The sequence below is a fragment of the Schistocerca gregaria genome, chromosome 1 (assembly GCF_023897955.1).
Source record: "Schistocerca gregaria isolate iqSchGreg1 chromosome 1, iqSchGreg1.2, whole genome shotgun sequence".
NCBI lineage: Eukaryota > Metazoa > Arthropoda > Insecta > Orthoptera > Acrididae > Schistocerca > Schistocerca gregaria.
Window position 1 is genome coordinate 113,809,424 of NC_064920.1, and position 19,424 is coordinate 113,828,847.

At 41.5% G+C, this 19,424-nt stretch overlaps 1 protein-coding gene across 5 annotated transcripts in view; it reads left to right on the forward strand.

The window, feature by feature from the left end:
• Positions 1-19,424, forward strand: part of LOC126334712 (microtubule-associated protein futsch-like) — an 802,673-nt gene that overhangs the window by 517,093 nt on the left and 266,156 nt on the right. For all 5 annotated transcript variants that reach the window (XM_049997227.1, XM_049997256.1, XM_049997264.1 and 2 more), the window contains 2 exons: positions 1,819-2,120; positions 10,371-10,575. In XM_049997227.1, coding sequence (XP_049853184.1) covers positions 1,819-2,120; positions 10,371-10,575 — 507 coding nt within the window. The remainder of the gene's footprint in view (positions 1-1,818; positions 2,121-10,370; positions 10,576-19,424) is intronic.

The window sequence follows — 19,424 nt, forward strand, 5'->3', positions numbered from 1 at the left end:
CAGAACATGTCCTACCAGCCGATCCCTCCTTCTTGCCAAGTTGTGCCACAAACTCCTCTTCCCCTCAGTTCTATTCAATACCTCCTCATTAGTTATGTGTTCTACCCATTTAACCATCAGCATTCTTCTGTAGCACTACATTTCGAAAGCTTCTATTCTCTTGTTGTGTAAACTATTTATCGTCCGTGTTTCACTTCCATACATGGCTACACTCTATACAAACACTATCAGAAACGACTTCCTGACACTTAAATCTATACTCGATGTTAACAAATTCCTCTTCTTCAGAAACGCTTTCCTTGCCATTGCCAGTCTACATTTTGTATCCTCTCTACTTCGACCATCATCAGTTATTTTGCTCTCCAAATAGCAAAACTCCTTTACTACTTTAAGTGTCTCATTTCCTAACGTAATTCCCTCAGCATCACCTGACTTAATTCGACTACATTCCATTATCCTCATTTTGCTTTTGTTGATGTTCATGTTATATCCTCCTTTCAAGACACTGTCCATTCCGTTCACCTGCTCTTCCAAGTCCTTTGCTGTCTCTGACAGAATTACGATGTCATCGGCGAACCTCAAAGTTTTTATTTCTTCTTCATGGATTTTAATACCCACTCCGAATCTTTCTTTTGTTTCCTTCACTGCTTGCTCAATATACAGATTGAATAACATCGGGGAGAGGCTACAACCCTGTCTCACTCCCTTCCCAACCAGTGCTTCCATTTGAAGTCCCTCGACTCTTAAAACTGCCTTCTGGTTTCTGTACAAATTGTAAATAGGCTTCGCTCCCTGTATTTTACCCCTGCCACCTTCAGAATTTGAAAGAGGGTATTCCAGTCAACATGGTCCAAAGCTTTCTCTAAGACTACAAATGCTATAAACGTAGGTCTGCCTTTCCTTAATCTATCTTCTAAGATAAGTCATAGGGCCAGTGTTGCCTCACGTGTTCCAATATTTCTACGGAATCCAATCTGACCTTCCCCGAGGACGGCTTCTACCAGTTTTTCCATTCGTCTGTAAAGAATTCGCGTTAGTATTTTGCAGCCGTGACTTATTAAACTGACAGTTCGGTAATTTTCACATCTGTCAACACGTGCTTTCTTTGGTATTGGAATTATTATTCAGCTAACGTCTTTAATTGGGTTCAAATGGCTCTGAGCACTATGGGACTTAACTTCTGAGGTCATCAGTGCCCTAGAACGTGAAACTACTTCATCCTAAATAACCTAAGGACATCACACACGCCCATGCCCGAGGCAGGATTAGAACCTGCGACCGTAGCGGTCGCGCGGTTCCGGACTGTAGCGCCTAGAACCGCTCGGCCACCACGGCCGGCTGTCAATAATTCTATAGTGTCTTCATTATTAGTGCTTTTAATTCCACAAAATAGGCCTATTTCGGATCACACCTACCTTGACTGTAGCTAATCTTTGCAAAAGCTATTCTGCAACAAACGCCACGTTTCTGTCACACACTAATGTGAGAAGGCTGACGCTACCATATCTATTTTATTGACAAAAATCTCAGGATTGCTTTCCTGGGTGCTAGTTCTGACTCAACTGGAACACTTGTAGGTGGTGTTTAATGGGACTGCTACAATGCATGTTATTACCGGGAGATACGTCAATGATATAGTGGCGGTGAACAGCACGCGCTATGAGCAACGGGGGAGAGTATTTCCAGGTGGTGGACTCTTTTTGTATGAATGCGATGGCTGCCGATGTGTGTGTTTGTGTGTCTCGAACGTTCAGTGCTGCAGCGTAACAGCCTCTTTTTGGCTCGCCACTGACCGAGTTTGTTGCCGGCCTCTTGCAGTGGCAGCAGACCGACGACTTTGCGCGCAAGAAGGAGATCCGCGCGCGCATGTACAAGCTGCGCGAGCAGCGCCTGCGAGAGTTCTACACGACCGGCGAGGTCCTGCGCGACGTTCTGAGCGTCACCGGCGGCTCGCCCCCGCCTCCGCCCCCGCACTTCGGCGGCAGCGCCTCCGACCTCCGCCAGCAGGAGACCAAGAGCGCCACCATCCGCCACGCCGACTCGCTGGCCGACGAGGGCTTCCTCTCGCTCAAGTCCAAGGAGATCCGCGACTCCGAGTCGCCCACCAGAGACATCCACAGGTAAACAAACAGCCCCACTGTGCGACGTGTGGCCTGTCCACAGGGCTATTGCAACCGGTACAAAAGTCGACAAAACACGAATAAAAAGTTAAAAATCCTTTCCATTAAGACCAACATGTACAGTGTTGTTGGTCTTCTACATTTCGCCGACCCTGGTCTACCGGGTGATCAAAAAGACAGTATAAATTTGAAAACTTAATAAGCCACGGAATAACGTAGATAGAGAGGTAAAAATTGACACACCTGCTTGGAATCACTTGGAGTTTTATTAGAACCGAAAAAAAACAAAGTTCACAAAATGTCCGACGGATGGCGCTGGACAGCAAAACTGCTACCGTGACGTATGAGAGGTACGCCGATATGTTACAGAATCGCATCATCCCCAGCCTTGCTGATAAACACCTGCTGGATCGTACGATGTTTATGCAGGATGGCGTTCCACCCCATATTGCTAGAAGCTTGAAAGATCTCTTGCGGGCGTCGTTTAGTGATGATCGTGTGCTCAGCCGCCACTTTCGTCATGCTTGGCCTCCCAGGTCCCCAGACCTCAGTCCGTGTGATTATTGGCTTTGGGGTTACCTGAAGTCGCAAGTGATCGACCGACACCTCTAGGGATGCTGAAAGACAGCATCCGACGCCAGTGCCTCACCATAACTCCGGACATGCTTTACAGTGCCGTACACAACATTATTCCTCGACTACAGCTATTGTTGAGGAATGATGGTGGACATATTGAGCATTTCCTGTAAAGAACATCATATTGGCTTTCTCTTACTTTGTTATGTTAATTATTGCTATTCTGATCAGATGAAACACCATCTGTCGGACTTTTTTGAACTTTTATATTTTTTTGGTTCTAATAAAACCCCATGTCATTCAAAGCATGTGTGTCAATTTGTACCTCTCTATCTACATTATTGCGTGATTTATTCAGTTTTCAAATTTATACTGACTATTTGATCACCCAGTACTACCAGTGTGATGAGCAGCTGGACAGGTCTGGCAGTAATCCGTTCTATCTGGGGTGACTGGGGTGACAGTTCAAGACGGTCGATCTCCAGCTATTCCTAATTTGTTTTTTAACCTAGCCTTTTTCTACACGGTTTGAGGAAGGACGTCCTTTCGCAAGAGGACGATGTCATCAATTCGGTTTTCAGTGGTCGACTTGGAAACTCTGGAGCGAAAAGCACTCTTTACTCTAACTGTTCCTAATGCCATCGGCTATCTTCTGCAGAACTGTAGAAGCTTAAAATTCCTCACCGGTTGTCTGTGGATAGGACAGAAAATTTCCCCACGAAAAAGTAAGTGCGCGGGGATTTCAGCACCAGAAATAATTGCTACCAGCGAGTTGCAAATGGCTGAAAGAAGACGAGGCGCGCACTTGAACCAGTGTGCTTGGTCAGTCACAAGGTCATCCTTGTACAGGATCACAGGCGTCGTACTGCTGAAGCACCATTACCATACAATTAAACGTTATCCACAGCTATTTCTCTAGTCGCTGTGATAGAAGAACCTAAAGTGCGTGTCGCGTCAGTAGTCGGGCCAGTCTTGAAGCATTCTGGGCGTATTCTTCCGCGAACTGCCGGTAGCTAATGATATTAATTATCCTTCCGGGCGTTGGCTAGCTCACCTACAGACTGCAGTGCAGCCACAAGTCAGTAGTCTCAGCATTATGAAAGTGTCTGCCCCCTCTCTGCCCCACTTCAAGCAGATCCCACCCCCTCTACGTTTCATGCCTGCTCTCTCTCTCTCCCTCTCTGTCTCTCTCTCCCTCTCCCCCTCTCTCCCTCCCTCCCTTTACGTCCCATAGTTCTCAGAGCCATTTGTTCCCCCTCTTTTCTCTCTTTCCCCCCCCCCCCTCTCTCCCTCCCCTTTAATCTACCTTCAGATCTGAGATCAATTGTAATGGCTTCAAAGAATTAGTCCCCATGAATTGTTTTCTTGTAAAGCCTCACAGCACTGAGATACAAACCCCTACCTGGCCATCTACATTTATCTTCCTGTGATCTCCCACAAACCGTTTAAACAGAATGCTGGAATGGTACCTTTCAATAGGACACGACCAATCTCATTGTCTACACTCGCCAGTTGCGAGCTTCTGTTCTGTCTTCAATGATCCCGTCTTCTATGAGACATAAAATCCCAGTCTTCTCTCCTCTCCTTTCTCCACAACAACACATCGTTTCAACAACGTTGACTGTCTCGCTGATGTAAGAAATATTATTAATATATCTCTCATTGAAAAATGCACTGCAAAGTATTGTCAGCCAAGGTATTGCCAAGAGCTGACAAGAAAACTATTTAAACATCTCGTAAGACGTGGGAGTTACTAGACAATGTTGCTGCGTAACACTGCACTACAATACTGAGTATCCCTCCGTCCATTTTGATGACTTTCCCTGCATAAAATGTTCGTTTTTAACTTTATAGCTTGATGTAAACATTCACAAATTTCTTACAATATGGCAGACAACACTATACTGCCCTGCAGTGCTTTAAATCAATATATGGTGCTTTCAGAGAGAAACACGGAGCAAATGAAGCTCTGAAACGCCGAAACAGCTTTGCTACTCTACTCGGCAAACAACGAGAAGCACAATTATGGCTCTACATAATAACAGCAACAACAATTGATACCCAATGGACGTAAATTTCTTGCTTCCACCGACCCTCACAATCCCACTCTCCAACTCTGCCAACAACTACGACATTTATAAAATAGTGAATTGAAGCTGTGTATTTTTTTGTCAGTTTTAGACAAATTAAGTGAATGTTATATACTGTTTTAGTAATGCGTTTCAGTAGTCATACCATCATCGCCAGGTATATTAAAACATTTTTACGTTGTGTGATTTAGTCGTGACATACACATGTCTGTTTGGCAGACAGCTATATGTACTGTTCAACTAGTGAAGAATCATTAACTTTACTTACTACGCTGGTAGGTATACACATTGCTACATTGCCAGCTGTACTAACGGCATATCCAGATGAATCAAGCCGTAGTACATTACACACGTTTCTCACATATCTCAAAATCATATTTTTTGCAAGCCTTACAGCGCAAAGATGTTAGCTGTCACGGAGATTCTGGACAACGGTGAGAGATACCTCCGATATGCTCAAATATATTACCGTTATGGAATTTTTAGTTTATTATAACAGTACAGAAGCCAGAAATTAACTACTTTAATTTGAAAACAGAAGCAAGCTGTCATAAAAATTAGTAATAAGGCCCTACAGATTCTGGCATATTTATGTTACTGCGTCACATACCTTAATCCAATAGCAAACATTATTTTTGTAATAGCTACAGCTGAAAGTGGACTACATAAATATTGTTAACAGTTTACAGCAATCACATCAATATTTTTGAGTAACATCTAAAAATATTCATTGAGTTGTATTCAGTTTTTTCACACTGAGTGTTTTTTATGATCTGCTTATTAAGTAAAAAATCTCAGGTCCCTCATATATGCCCATCCTATGGCCGTTCGCTACTTTAAGCGATACTTTCAAGCTGTTGTTTGTTTCTATGTTCTGTATCTTTTATATGTGTTGCTGCTGATATATTACGTATATTGCATATTGAATATGGTTGGGGATCTCATCTTTAAACAGGGTATGAAGTTACAACCCTTTTAACCTCTGTATTGAACAGGAAATGCAGCATGAACAAATTTAGACATTCCAAAGTTTGATTAGATGTCTGGGCTGCTTTCAGTATTGTAGGATAACCTGTAGCGTAAATAAGTGTAGTGGAAAAATCTGTTCCAATGTTATAACATTAATACCTGTTGGCAATTGATTGAGAAATGTTTCCTAAAAATACCATAAATACAATCAACAAATAATTTTGTTGATTACTGTTTTTTCTTTCAACTTTAGCTGGAACAGTTTGCTTGATGCTATGTGTATATATGTTTTTGCTACTGCTACTCTGCATTTTGTATCCTCTCTACTTTGGCGACTGCCAGTTGTTCTGCAGCCCAAATATCAAAATTCATCTATTTCTTTTGGTATCTCTTTTCCCAGTCTAATTTCCTCAGCATCATCTGATTTAATTAGACCACATTCGATTAGTTATGTTCTGCTTCTGTTGACATTCATTCTGATCTTCTTTTCAAGATGCTATCCCATTCAGTTGATCTTCTAACTCCTTTGCTATTCTTACAAAATTAGAATATCATTGCTATACATTCTAGTTTTTATTTCTTCTCTCTGAACTTTAATTATTTTTTTCAAATTTCTCCTTAGTTTTCTTTATCGCATGCTCAACGTACAGACTATGTAACACTGTGGATATTCTACAACCCTGTTTTACTTTCTTCCCTACTACTTCTTCCCTTTCATGTTCTTCAACCGTTATGACTGCTGTCTGGTTTCTGTACGTGTTAGAAATTGCTTTTGGCATGCAGTATTTTGTTCCTCCTATCTTGAGAATTTAAAAGAGTCAGCACTGTTAAAGGCTCTTTTCTAAATTTACAAATGCTATAATGTGGGTTTTTCTTTTTCATTCTGTCTAGTAACATAAGTCTTGGGATCAGTGTCGTCTTGCCTGTTTATATATTACTCTGGAACTGTAACTCATCTTCCCTGAGGTCGGCTTCTACAGATTTTGTCATTATTCTGTACATTCGTGACGGTATTTTACAACCATGACTTATTATACCGATCGTTTTGTAATATTCCCAAATATCAGCACCTGTCTTCTTCGGAATTAGGGCTATTGCATTCTTCTTGAAGTCTGAGGGTATTTCGCTCGGTTTATATATCTTGCATATAAGATGGAGTAGGGTAAATCTGGGAGAGATGGCGCACATTTTCATAATTGCATACCCAAAGTCAAGTTAGGTTAGGTTAGTTTAGATTAGGTTCCCATGGTGCTTTTTTAATAAAACATTTTTTTGGTCAGCTAAACACATTAGTTGTCTATGACAAACAGTTTTTTTTGTTTTTTCCATGTAACATTTAAACATAATATTTGACCTTGAAAATATCTATGCCTTTGCTATGGGCGATATGCCACATACTAAAAACCGCAAAACTACCCTTTTTTTAAGTCAGAACTGTATATACATTTTTATAAATACATTTTTGGTTATAAATACATTGTAGTATGCACAAGAAAAGATGAAATGTTAAGAATAGATTTAATGATATTTATATATCAAAATAGTTCACTGGTTTAGATAACTAATTTACTTGTTGATAGTTGAAAACATTAAAACCAAAACATATAATCCCTTTATCTTTAGTTAACACGCTCAATAATTCATAGTGAAATATTAAATCAAAAACAAAAGTAAGATTTACAAACTTGGTTCATTTGCTTTCATTCTAGTTCCTCAACACAAAACATATCAAAAATTGTGTAGTCTTCATGTAATCAAAACTTAGAAGTTGTTCAACATAACGAATCTTTTTTTACTTTTTCCAGGTATAATTTTCCACACTTCTCACACATATCTGGTGATGCTTTTCTTGATTCTTTCGTGTCGTCATACGGGTCGTCGAGAATTTAAAATGTTGTGCATACTATGTCATTTAAACGAAAGTACAAACAACAGAAATTTTTCACTTATTGAAAACTGCTATTTGATTTGTGTGGCAACTACCCCTAACAAAAAGTGTGCGGCAAATGTACGGGATTTTATTGCGGCATGCATCCCGATCTGTAGAGAAGAGACGCCGCACCTTATAAATTCTTGACCTTGGTAGCCAAGACGGGCGCACTAGAATCAGAACACGACCAACGGAACTCACTGTTAATAAAACTATTCAAACAGTGGGAAATAACTGAGTACTCAGCACACACTAAGACCTGATCGTGACGCTGAAAAAGGTTTTGAAGGGATATTTACAGACTTACCTCAGTTATTCCCCCAGAGCTTATGTAAAACTTCCTCGACAGAAACGTAAACGCTTTTATTATGGCCTGGCGCCCGCTGAGCAACTGCAATGCCGATACCCGCACACTCTGTCAGAGTTTTCCGAAACGACAAGGGCTGTGCAGCCTGTATCACATGTGGTGCCTCTCCCGGATTTACCCTGATTAGGTCATAGCATGCTCTGCCAAGGATCTCAGTTAGTTTGAGGGAATGTCGATTACTGCTGGTGCCTTGTCCCGTCATAAGTTTGTCGGTTCTCATTCTGATTCTTCTCACAGTATCACTTCTCACATCCAATTTTCGCGTAGTTCCCCTTCCTTTTTGTGTGATGTGAAACTTCTCGGCAGATTAGAACTGTGTGCCGGGCTGGGATTCGAACCTGGGACCTTTGCCTTTCGTGGATAAGTGCTCTACCGTTTGTGCTATCCAATTTCATTCGTCTTGTTGTCAGACTTCTTTCTTAAGTACCACATACATACAGTATGGTACATCACAATCTATTCCAGAAACTACACTCCTGGAAATGGAAAAAAGAACACATTGACACTGGTGTGTCAGACCCACCATACTTGCTCCGGACACTGCGAGAGGGCTGTACAAGCAATGATCACACGCACGGCATAGCGGACACACCAGGAACCGCGGTGTTGGCCGTCGAATGGCGCTAGCTGCGCAGCATTTGTGCACCGCCGCCGTCAGTGTCAGCCAGTTTGCCGTGGCATACGGAGCTCCATCGCAGTCTTTAACACTGGTAGCATGCCGCGACAGCGTGGACGTGAACCGTATGTGCAGTTGACGGACTTTGAGCGAGGGCGTATAGTGGGCATGCGGGAGGCCGGGTGGACGTACCGCCGAATTGCTCAACACGTGGGGCGTGAGGTCTCCACAGTACATCGATGTTGTCGCCAGTGGTCGGCGGAAGGTGCACGTGCTCGTCGACCTGGGACCGGACCGCAGCGACGCACGGACGCACGCCAAGACCGTAGGATCCTACGCAGTGCCGTAGGGGACCGCACCGCCACTTCCCAGCAAATTAGGGACACTGTTGCTCCTGGGGTATCGGCGAGGACCATTCGCAACCGTCTCCATGAAGCTGGGCTATGGTCCCGCACACCGTTAGGCCGTCTTACGCTCACGCCCCAACATCGTGCAGCCCGCCTCCAGTGGTGTCGCGACAGGCGTGAATGGAGGGACGAATGGAGACGTGTCGTCTTCAGCGATGAGAGTCGCTTCTGCCTCGGTGCCAATGATGGTCGTATGCGTGTTTGGCGCCGTGCAGGTGAGCGCCACAATCAGGACTGCATACGACCGAGGAACACAGGGCCAACACCCGGCATCATGGTGTGGGGAGCGATCTCCTACACTGGCCGTACATCTCTGGTGATCGTCGAGGGGACACTGAATAGTGCACGGTACATCCAAACCGTCACCAAACCCATCGTTCTACCATTCCTAGACCGGCAAGGGAACTTGCTGTTCCAACAGGACAATACACATCCGCATGTATCCCGTGCCACCCAACGTGCTCTAGAAGGTGTAAGTCAACTACCCTGGCCAGCAAGATCTCCGGATCTGTCCCCCATTGAGAATGTTTGGGACTGGATGAAGCGTCGTCTGACGCGGTCTGCACGTCCAGCACGAACGCTGGTCCAACTGAGGCGCCAGGTGGAAATGGCATGACAAGCCGTTCCACAGGACTACATCCATCATCTCTACGATCGTCTCCATGGGAGAATAGCAGCCTGCATTGCTGCGAAAGGTGGATATACACTGTAGTAGTGCCGACATTGTACATGCTCTGTTGCCTGTGTCTATGTGCCTGTGGTTCTGTCAGTGTGATCATGTGATGTATCTGACCCAAGGAATGTGTCAATAAGGTTTCCCCTTCCTGGGACAATGAATTCACGGTGTTCTTATTTCAATTTCCAGGAGTGTAGTTCCAATTTTCGACTGTTGTCTACTTTAACATCATTTGTTTACAGAATTTAAATCCAATTAAATTCTATTATATTCAGTTTCTTGGCCCTTTTCATTACTGACTTTTTCCATATTTTTTGCTTCCTACTTTTGAGTGATGTGCATTAAAGTACTAGTTAGAATATATTCTTTACTATTAAATTATTCTATATTAGTGTCTTCCACCTGGTTTCCTTTGTATGGCAGTATTCAGGGAATGCTGTTGCTACCGAACGTTTATATTGTGCTGCTTGACAGGTGCTTGTCTTCCGGCATGCAGACTGCACTGTCCTTTTTTCTATAAATTACAATTTTGTAGTGTTGTTTGTAAGTGTGAGGGTACTTTGCTACATGTAAATACGTCTGACTTGCCTGTTGCTGAGTGTGATTGCCGTTGCCGCAGGCAGAGCAACAAACAGCATGCGATGGAGCCCCGCGACGACAGCGGCGTCTACTGGAAAGTGGTGCAGGAGTCGTCCTCTGGCGAGTACAGCTCCTCCGCAGTGACGGGCCCGGACGGCCACACCGTGCTGAGGGAGGCGTCCCGCAGCCAGCAGCTGGGCCTCGCCGCCGACTCTCAGCACGAGGGTGTGTCCAGGACGTCGCAGGTACACGGCTCCGTACTGCACACAGCACTCACGCGATCCAAGTCTGTCCGTCGACCTCGGACACAGGGGGTGGATCTGTATTAGAGCTCCGGAATGAATAGCGAAAGCAACACAATCTACTGTCTAGGCTACTCATGCAAAAGAACTGATAACATTAGAAATCTTGATAAAAACGTCATATATCTTTAGTGTATTTCAATGAACAACGTATGAAAATAAAAACACACAGAAATACGACGAGCGTGGGAGAAAACAGAGGAACAATTGCGCCAGGATTCTACTACGCACGGAGAGTTTACGTGCATACTGCAACGCGCCAGGCTGCCGCGATCATGACCTCAATATCGCAAGGGCCATTCTTCACGGAGACTACGGAACGGTACGTCTCCTCTGTAACATTGGCCTTGTAACACTGAGCTCTTTTACTAGCCTGAAAACAGTTCCCCTTCCTTCGGCGGTCGGTTTCAGTGAATTAGTCGTAGTGGCCCCTCAGAGTCTCCCACCATAATCGCATCTTGTAGGCACCCATCTCCAAGAAGAATTTGTTCGGAGGTTTTAATGAAGTTAGTACTAGGCACTGGGAACTGAAATTTGTCAACGGTAACAGGTGAGAATGTGTCCCAGACCGGGACTCGAACCCGGATCTCAAGCTTTACGCGTGCAGAAGCCTTGGCTCCCTTAGCTGTCCAAGCACTCTTCCTTTTCGGCCAAAATTCCGAGCCTGTTATCCACTGCTGACGCACCAACACTTATGCATGGTTCCCGTACTTTCAATCGCTGATTAGCGCATGAGATCAGTCATGGCGCGCTTCCGACTAGATCGTTGGTCAGCGTCACTATATATAGAGTGGCCCATTGATAGTGATCGGGCCAAATATCTCACGAAATAAGCATAAAACGAAAAAACTACAAAGAACGAAACTCGTCTAGCTTGAAGGGGTAAACCGGATGGCGCTATGGTTGACCCGCTAGATAGCGCTGCCAAAGGTCAAACGGATATCAACTGCATTTTTTAAATAAAAATAGGAACCACCATTTTTATTACATATTCGTGTAGTACGTAAACAAATATGAATGTTTTAGTTGGACCACTTTTTTCGCTTTGCGATAGATGGCACTGTAATAGTCACAAACAATGGCTCACAATTTTTGACGAACAGTTGGTAACAGGTAGGTTTTTTAAATTAAGATACAGAACGTAGGTACGTTTAAACATTCTGATTTCGGTTGTCAAAAATATTTGCAGGACTGAATTTATACTCGTCCATCAGCTCGACCAATTTGTCAAAAAATCTACCAGCTTATTCCTTGTTGAAAATCGCTGCCCGCGACGAACTCGTGGATTCAGTTGTTCTCAGCTTAACTACTTCATATCGCTTCACAAAATCACAGTAAAAGTCTTCAACCGCTTTCATTTTTGTCTTATTGAAACGATATTTTATTTTCAGCAACTCTCCATACTTGCACTTACTCAGATACATAACTTGGCTAAGTATTTACCAGGATCGTACAATACAATACTCTTTTCTCTTCATCACTGAACGTTCTCCGAAAAAACTTGTTTTTTTTCTAAAACAGTTTTCATGGTCACCTCTTTGTTTTCGTTTCAAGATATAAGTGTATCACTAATGTATTTCTTGGAACTGAATATTTTTAATTCACTTCTCTCATTGCATTTCAACAATTCAGACATTTTCCTCAGTTTCCTTCTTGCTCTTTTCATCTCATTTATGTCGTATTTGATCCATGTTTGCCTGTTAGAGCAATAAAAACGTAAAAATTTCTAGTTTTATGCCATCTGTTTTGTCTGGTACAACCCGAAAGTACTGCTGTGGTTGTTTAACATTCCCATGGTTATTACTTGAGCCTGACATTATCAAGGCCCACGACTTAGATAATATTATCAGGTGTATCTAAAGACACAATAAAAATGTAATATTACTTAGTGGCCAACGAAACGCAACATTCCAAATTTAAGTTCGTGCACCAAGAATCTCACTAGAAATAGAAATTTGTTGTCACTCACCTTTAAACGCTCTGTTGTTTTGATGCAAAATCGCGTGAGGGGCCTTGTTCTTTCATGGACCACATTTCACCGACACCACACGAGCTGCCACTAGCGCTAGGATATAGAAACAGCTTTGTCCGATACAGCGTTACCGGACCTCCCTTAATACTTAATAGGGAACTCAGTAGAAAAATGACCTCTCTTGGCAAACAAAAAGATTCTGTCTCAATCTGACTTTGCAATCACTCGTTTGGATGCAATATTCATGGCGACATTTCCCAGCTGCCACTTCATTCACCCAGTTCATATTTAACGCTTTCTGACTGCATTCTTTTTCAAGGCTTCAAGAGAAATGCTGGTAGGATTAAATTCAGGGCGGATGAATAATTATGGAGCTTACGAATATCTGTTTTTCAGGACTAGAGAAGTAGAATTTTTCGAAGGTTTAAATAGTCGGTTTTTTTACAATTCGAGCTACAAGTATTCAAGTCTATAACATAATTTTGTTACAAATCACTAATTTTGCAATCGCCCCGTCTGTAAACAACTCATGTGAATGCACCAGCGGTTTACATGCGTTTTGCAGTTCATGACGATCCCAGTACAACAAAGACGTCAACATGAACTGTGAAACAGCGAACATTGAAACGTGGCTCGATACTGCAAGATTTCAGAGATCCATTATTATAGGATCAGAATGAATTGCTTGTGAGACCACATCACAACTATCTACCAAGAATTTCGGTAGAATAAGCCGTAGTATTTATGTCGTCTCACCACTGTATGAAAGACGCGCTATGACTGTTACCGAGTTCGCCTGCATACATAGACTACCCTGCAACGCTTCTACTCACAATGCTTACTTCTCAGTCTGCAGTTCAATATTATTCCACGCAAAGAAAGCGACAATTTAGCATTGTAGCAGGTTTGTCGTAGCATCCGAAAATACGACAAAATAGCGTACGCATCACACACCAAAATCCAGGTGAAAATGCTAGCGGGATTGTAAATAAGTTACTTATTGCTTGACGGAAAGCTTCCAACTGTGTCTGCCTGTTGCTCAATTCCATGCCTTTATTTATCTGACACGTCATTTTCCCGCAATACTACGCTCAGCTCCAATGCACTTTTTCCTCATACGTGTCATGGATTTTCAATTATCGTCCGCAACACAATTGTTTCATTTATAAAGAACGATGTTTGAAGTAACACAGTTCATGTACCTACCAAAAAGCCGTAAAATTTAACATTCATCTACTGTCATGTTCCGCTTTCTATATATAAGATGAATTATGTGTTCTCTGGAGACAAACATCAAACAACAGGAATTTCATACATGCACCCATTCACTCAAAATATTGTTGGTGGAAGCATAAAAGAAAACGTATTTTGACTGAAAAGAAGTGGGCATTATTCTTCTGTGATAATTACCTAAAAACTACTTGTCTAATCACGTGGCTACATTTTTTTTACTCTAAGAAACAGGCACGAATTTGCAACAATTATTCATATGCAGTTCTGAAGCGGATTCTGAACTTCGAGTCTTCTTATCATTTAATTTATGTGGTATGCTTTTTGCAGTTTTTTCTTTCGTGCCTGACAAACTGGAAGTTTTTCAATCATACACGAAAACAATTCCACATATCCTCAGCATTATGCCTTTCAGTAGCGCCTCCACTACATAACCCTCTTTAACACTTTCATGTATTCTCACCTCCACTCATGTTTTTTCTCTAAATTCATTTGCAAAAGCAAGTCCACTTTTCCAAAGAGGGTGTAATATATTCCTCCAGCTGCTCATCCTGCGTCTACAATTTCTTCACTTTCACAACATAAGTGAAATTAAACGAAATTTGGCGTATAATATGATCAGTGGCAACTACGAGGTTTCGTTTGATGTATAATTCTGTTATCTTGTGTATAAGTGTACAGGATGCTTCTCGCAGACGTGGATACTAACGAGCTATTCAAAATCGTGATACAATCTGACACTTGAATTAATATAGAGGGGAAAGTTATACCTCGATCAGAAAAATCACTGTACGTTCTTGAAATTTATTTGAAACTTCAGTAGCCGCCAGGTTTCATTTTTGATTCCCTAACTATTTTGACACCTTCACTTTTTTAGAATGTTTGTGTTGTGTAGATTACTATACCTGTGGTAACATTTATGCACAAGGCGACCATGTTTAAGAACAACAAAAAACAAGTAAAATACTGAAAGGAGAACCATAAAAAACAAGTATAATATTAAAATGAGATTATGCATTTTGTAGAAATTGGCTCGATGTCGCTGGCTGTGAATCCAGTTCTCTCTTTAATATCATTTGTGTTGTTGTCACACTTCTTTCTTAAGTACTACATATATACAGTATGGTACATCACAATCTATTCCAAAAAGTAGTTCCCATTTTCAACTGATGTCTAGTTCAACATCATTTTTCTACAGAATTTAAATCCAATTAAATTATATTATATTCAGTTTCTTGGTTGTTTTTTTACTGTCTTTTTCCGTATTTTTTGCTTCCTACTTTTGAATGATGTGTATTAAAGTACTAGTTATAATATATTCTTTGCTATTAAATTATATTAAAAATTTCATCCTTCAGATATCAAACTCGTTCTTACATAATAGTCATGTGTATACAAACAAACACCTGTCAATACGAGAACTCATTATTCTGTTTCTATTGATCTTCCTTTATTCTTCACTTTTCTTTGACGCATATTGCATCAAAACGCATAAGGCTTGTTGAAAATACTTTAGTTTCTCTTTTTCTTATTTTAATTGTTTTTTAACAAATTTCTTAAATGTGTTCATAAAAACTGTTACTAAATATGTACGTCCCAATCGCACCTCAGTTGACCTACCAGAAAACCAAAACTCATTTCCTTACATTATTATAAGCATTCTATTCATATTACATTACATTAAGATAGGTATAAATGGATTATATTTCCATTGTGAATTGTTATTTGGATTTTTTAGTCTCTCTTAATCCCAGCGCCATGAATGATAACGATCGTGTAAAAAGTTCTTTTTCAATGACATGTGTTGTCTGCATTTCCTGTAAAGTTTATTACCATATCGTTTCATACCATTTTTAATATTTCTTTGTTCAAAACTGTGTACCTAATTATATTTTTAACTGTAACCATTCAACAGTATTATCAGTACTGTGCATAAACTGATCATCACAATACTACCTTTTATGTTCCTGGGTTATTTCACATTCTGCATGATTACAACTGGACTCATCCATCATTGTTGCATGAATTTTATTCTACCACAGCGGACTTGACGAATTACATTTTTAATTATTCTTATTTTGGATCCACTGTGAAAATAACTAAGTTTCCTGCAGCTCTGTTCAGTTTTGTTGTAATGCTAGGTAGTGCAGCTGAGTGCTTGATAAAATAGTGCATGAAAATTGTCACGTGCATGTCACTTCCACTCACATCTTTATGCAGCTCTGATAGCCCCACTTCACACAGTCTAAATTATCTAACCTTGGCAATATTCAACCCAAGAATGTGCAAATCATCACGAGACAGTTTCTCAAAAAATTGATCATTCGCTAGGTAGGGAGATAGTTCCTTATCGCATAGACCAAATCTTATCATATGTAAAGTGCAAGTTGAACAAAATAATCCTCAGACAATTAAGAACGATATCTACATGACAATATGTTGGCCACTTACTGCTTTGAGAGTTCTTACGTCTATTTAAGAATTTCTCAATTGCACAGAAGACGTTCTTAAGAAGAAAAAGCTTTAATAAACATTTGAAGAAATTTCTGCACTCGGTCAGTCTTTTATTTTCTTTATCAACGAGTTTCATAGCTTTGTATTTCAGGTTTTTTCCCTTTTAGTATTTGCGAATACTTCTATTATTCTCAAACTTATGTGGGCTGTTAACAACAAATATCATCAGTGAATATATGTGATGGGAGGTTGTCATTAATATTCCAAAGTGCTTAAACAGACACCAAAAATAAGTAATTTTTGAATAGCACACACAATAGTAATTATTTTCTTAACTGCAAAGAATTCTTTGTATCTAATGCAGGAGCTACCCCACAATATTAATCCGTAGGATATCAGTGAATTAAGATATGAAAATCATTAACTTCTTAATTTATGTTCCCCCAGAGTTGTCACTTACTCTGATAGCAAAAGTAGCTGAACCTAAAAGTTTTGGCAGGTATATCATGTGGTACTTTCAGCTTCACTTTTCATCAAGACGCCCACCCAAGAATTTTGATAGTTCTAAAGTATAAAATTGGGTAAGCAATGTTTCTTCAAAATCAATAACAATGTGAATTCGACTGAGGATGAGAAGAAAACCAATTTCAACACAGACTAACCACAAATATAAAAGTTCCTATGGAACTGGTGATAACACACTAAACATCGTGGCATTTTGTTGTTCGTCACATGTCTAAATACATGATTAAGTTGAGGTGTTTCCCCAAGACGACTAAAATACCCCATTTTTGGTCTTTCTGTAACAATGGGACTTTACAGATGCCAGTAACTATCGAGCAATGCCACTCCTTGCATCATTTTTTCGCAAAATGTTTGAAAAGATAATCTATTCGAGAGTTGTCGCCCATTTACTGCACACATAATAATTTTTTTTAATTTGGAAAAATCGTTTAAATTTCTGCCAATGAGTATACTTAAAGGTATTACTGTATTACACACCAGTAAATTCCAGGCTTAATATATTGAATGACAAGCTGTAGTATAAATATCAGATGGAGAAACTATGTTTATTCCAGGTAAGGGAGACCGTGAGCATATTCTAAGCATCCGACAGCTTACAGAGAAGGCAAAGGAGTATAATACTGAGATGTTCACGTGCTTCGTGGATTACAAGAATGTGTTCGACAAGGTAATATGGCCAAACTTATGGACTATTCTCACAGAGATGTGTATGCCAACTTATCGAACACAGCAAAAATATGAATCACTAACACTTTCGAGGACATCTTTCCTGCTGATGCTGGCGTGAGACAACGTAGCATTGTCTTTCCACTAGTGTTCAACGCTTATAGTAAGCATATTATGATGGATGTTCTTGAAGACTGTCATCGTTGAAGGAGGCAAAAAAACAGCAATCTCAGGTACGCAGATGACACACATAATTGCAACAGACAATCATCAACTGGAAGCCATCATGCGAAGGCTGGCCGAACGATGCAGAGAATATGGTCTTGAAGTCAACAATACAAAGACCCAAGTGATGATTGTAGATCATTAATGGCTCACTAATGACAACAGACCTGGCGTTACAATTATTGCTAGCAACGAGGTCGTCAAACGCTTGGAATATTTTGATAGCGAGCCTGAGATTCTTAGGCGCATTTCGATTGCGATAAATTCTACAACAAAACTCACTCGCATCTGGAAAGACACCTCCATCTCTGCCAAGACAAAGCTCACGCTCGTCCCAATTCTGATCTTCCCTATCGCGACCTATGCAGCAGAAACTTGGATGAAGGAGACGGCGGATCGTCGCAAGATTATGCTCTGGAAATGCTGTGCTATAGAAGATTACTTCGAGTACCATACACAGCACATAGAATTAATGAATCGACCGAGTTAGATCGGCATCAGAACAACGCTGTCGACACTTGTAAACCAAAATCATCTGAAATATTTTGGTCACGTTACCAGAAGGCATGAGGCAGTGGAAAGAACAATGATAGAAGGAAAGTCGACGGCCGAAGATCTAGAGGAAGCGCACTATTATGATAGACAGACGATATTAAGAGCGTGACCAGGATGGGCTTGCAGCGGGCAGGTCACCGTGCCCAGGACATCTTCGTGGAGACAAGTCGTCAAGGCCTCACCACGAGATACCACTACACTCTTGCGTACGGTTAGGCCAAAGACAGAGAGACAGTACTCCATACTCGTCGACTACATGTGCAAGTAACAGGGCATGTGACCCATGCATGTGACCAACTCTGAGGGCAGCCAGGTGTTCATGATTGTTTGAGGAGGCCTGAAGGATATGTAAGAGCGAATAGTAGCCACAGTGAGTAACTCCTGAAGAGTCAACAGATGGCTGTCATAGGACAGAATGTTCAAATGGTTCTGGGCACTATGGGACTCAACATCTTAGGTCATAAGTCCCCTAGAACTTAGAACTACTTAAACCTAACTAATCTAAGGACATCACACACATCCATGCCCGAGGCAGGATTCGAACCTGCCACCGTAGCAGTCCCGCGGTTCCGGACTGAAGCGCCTAGAACCGCACGGCACCGCAGCCGGCGGACAGAATGTCCCATGATGTCTACAAAGTATTTGTTTCGCACTCATGTTTATAACGCTTTTTTAGATTTGACCAGTATTGTCTCCTAGAGGTGATAGATCACGTCATGGGGAACAACTTTTGTTCGAAACATCGCTGATGCTGCCTAGTGATACTAAGCGGCCTTTTGCGTAGTTTATGCACCCGAGAGGCGGCAAGGCATACTTTATGTCGAGCATATGTCGTGTGTTTTGTCTATACACCAGTCATGCGCTCTGTATGAAAGAGGGTAGTCACAGCGAAATTCAAGTTCCTCATTTGCTTCTAATGTTTTTCCCTGTGGTGTCACCGCCGACACCACACTTGCTAGGTGGTAGCCTTTAAACCGGCCGCGGTCCGTTAGTATACGTCGCACCCGCGTGTCGCCACTATCAGTGATTGCAGACCGAGCGCCGCCACACGGCAGGTCTAGTCTAGAGAGACTTCCTAGCACTCGCCCCAGTTGTACAGCGGACTTTGCTAGCGATGGTTCACTGACTACTTACGCTTTCATTTGCAGAGACGACAGTTTAGCAT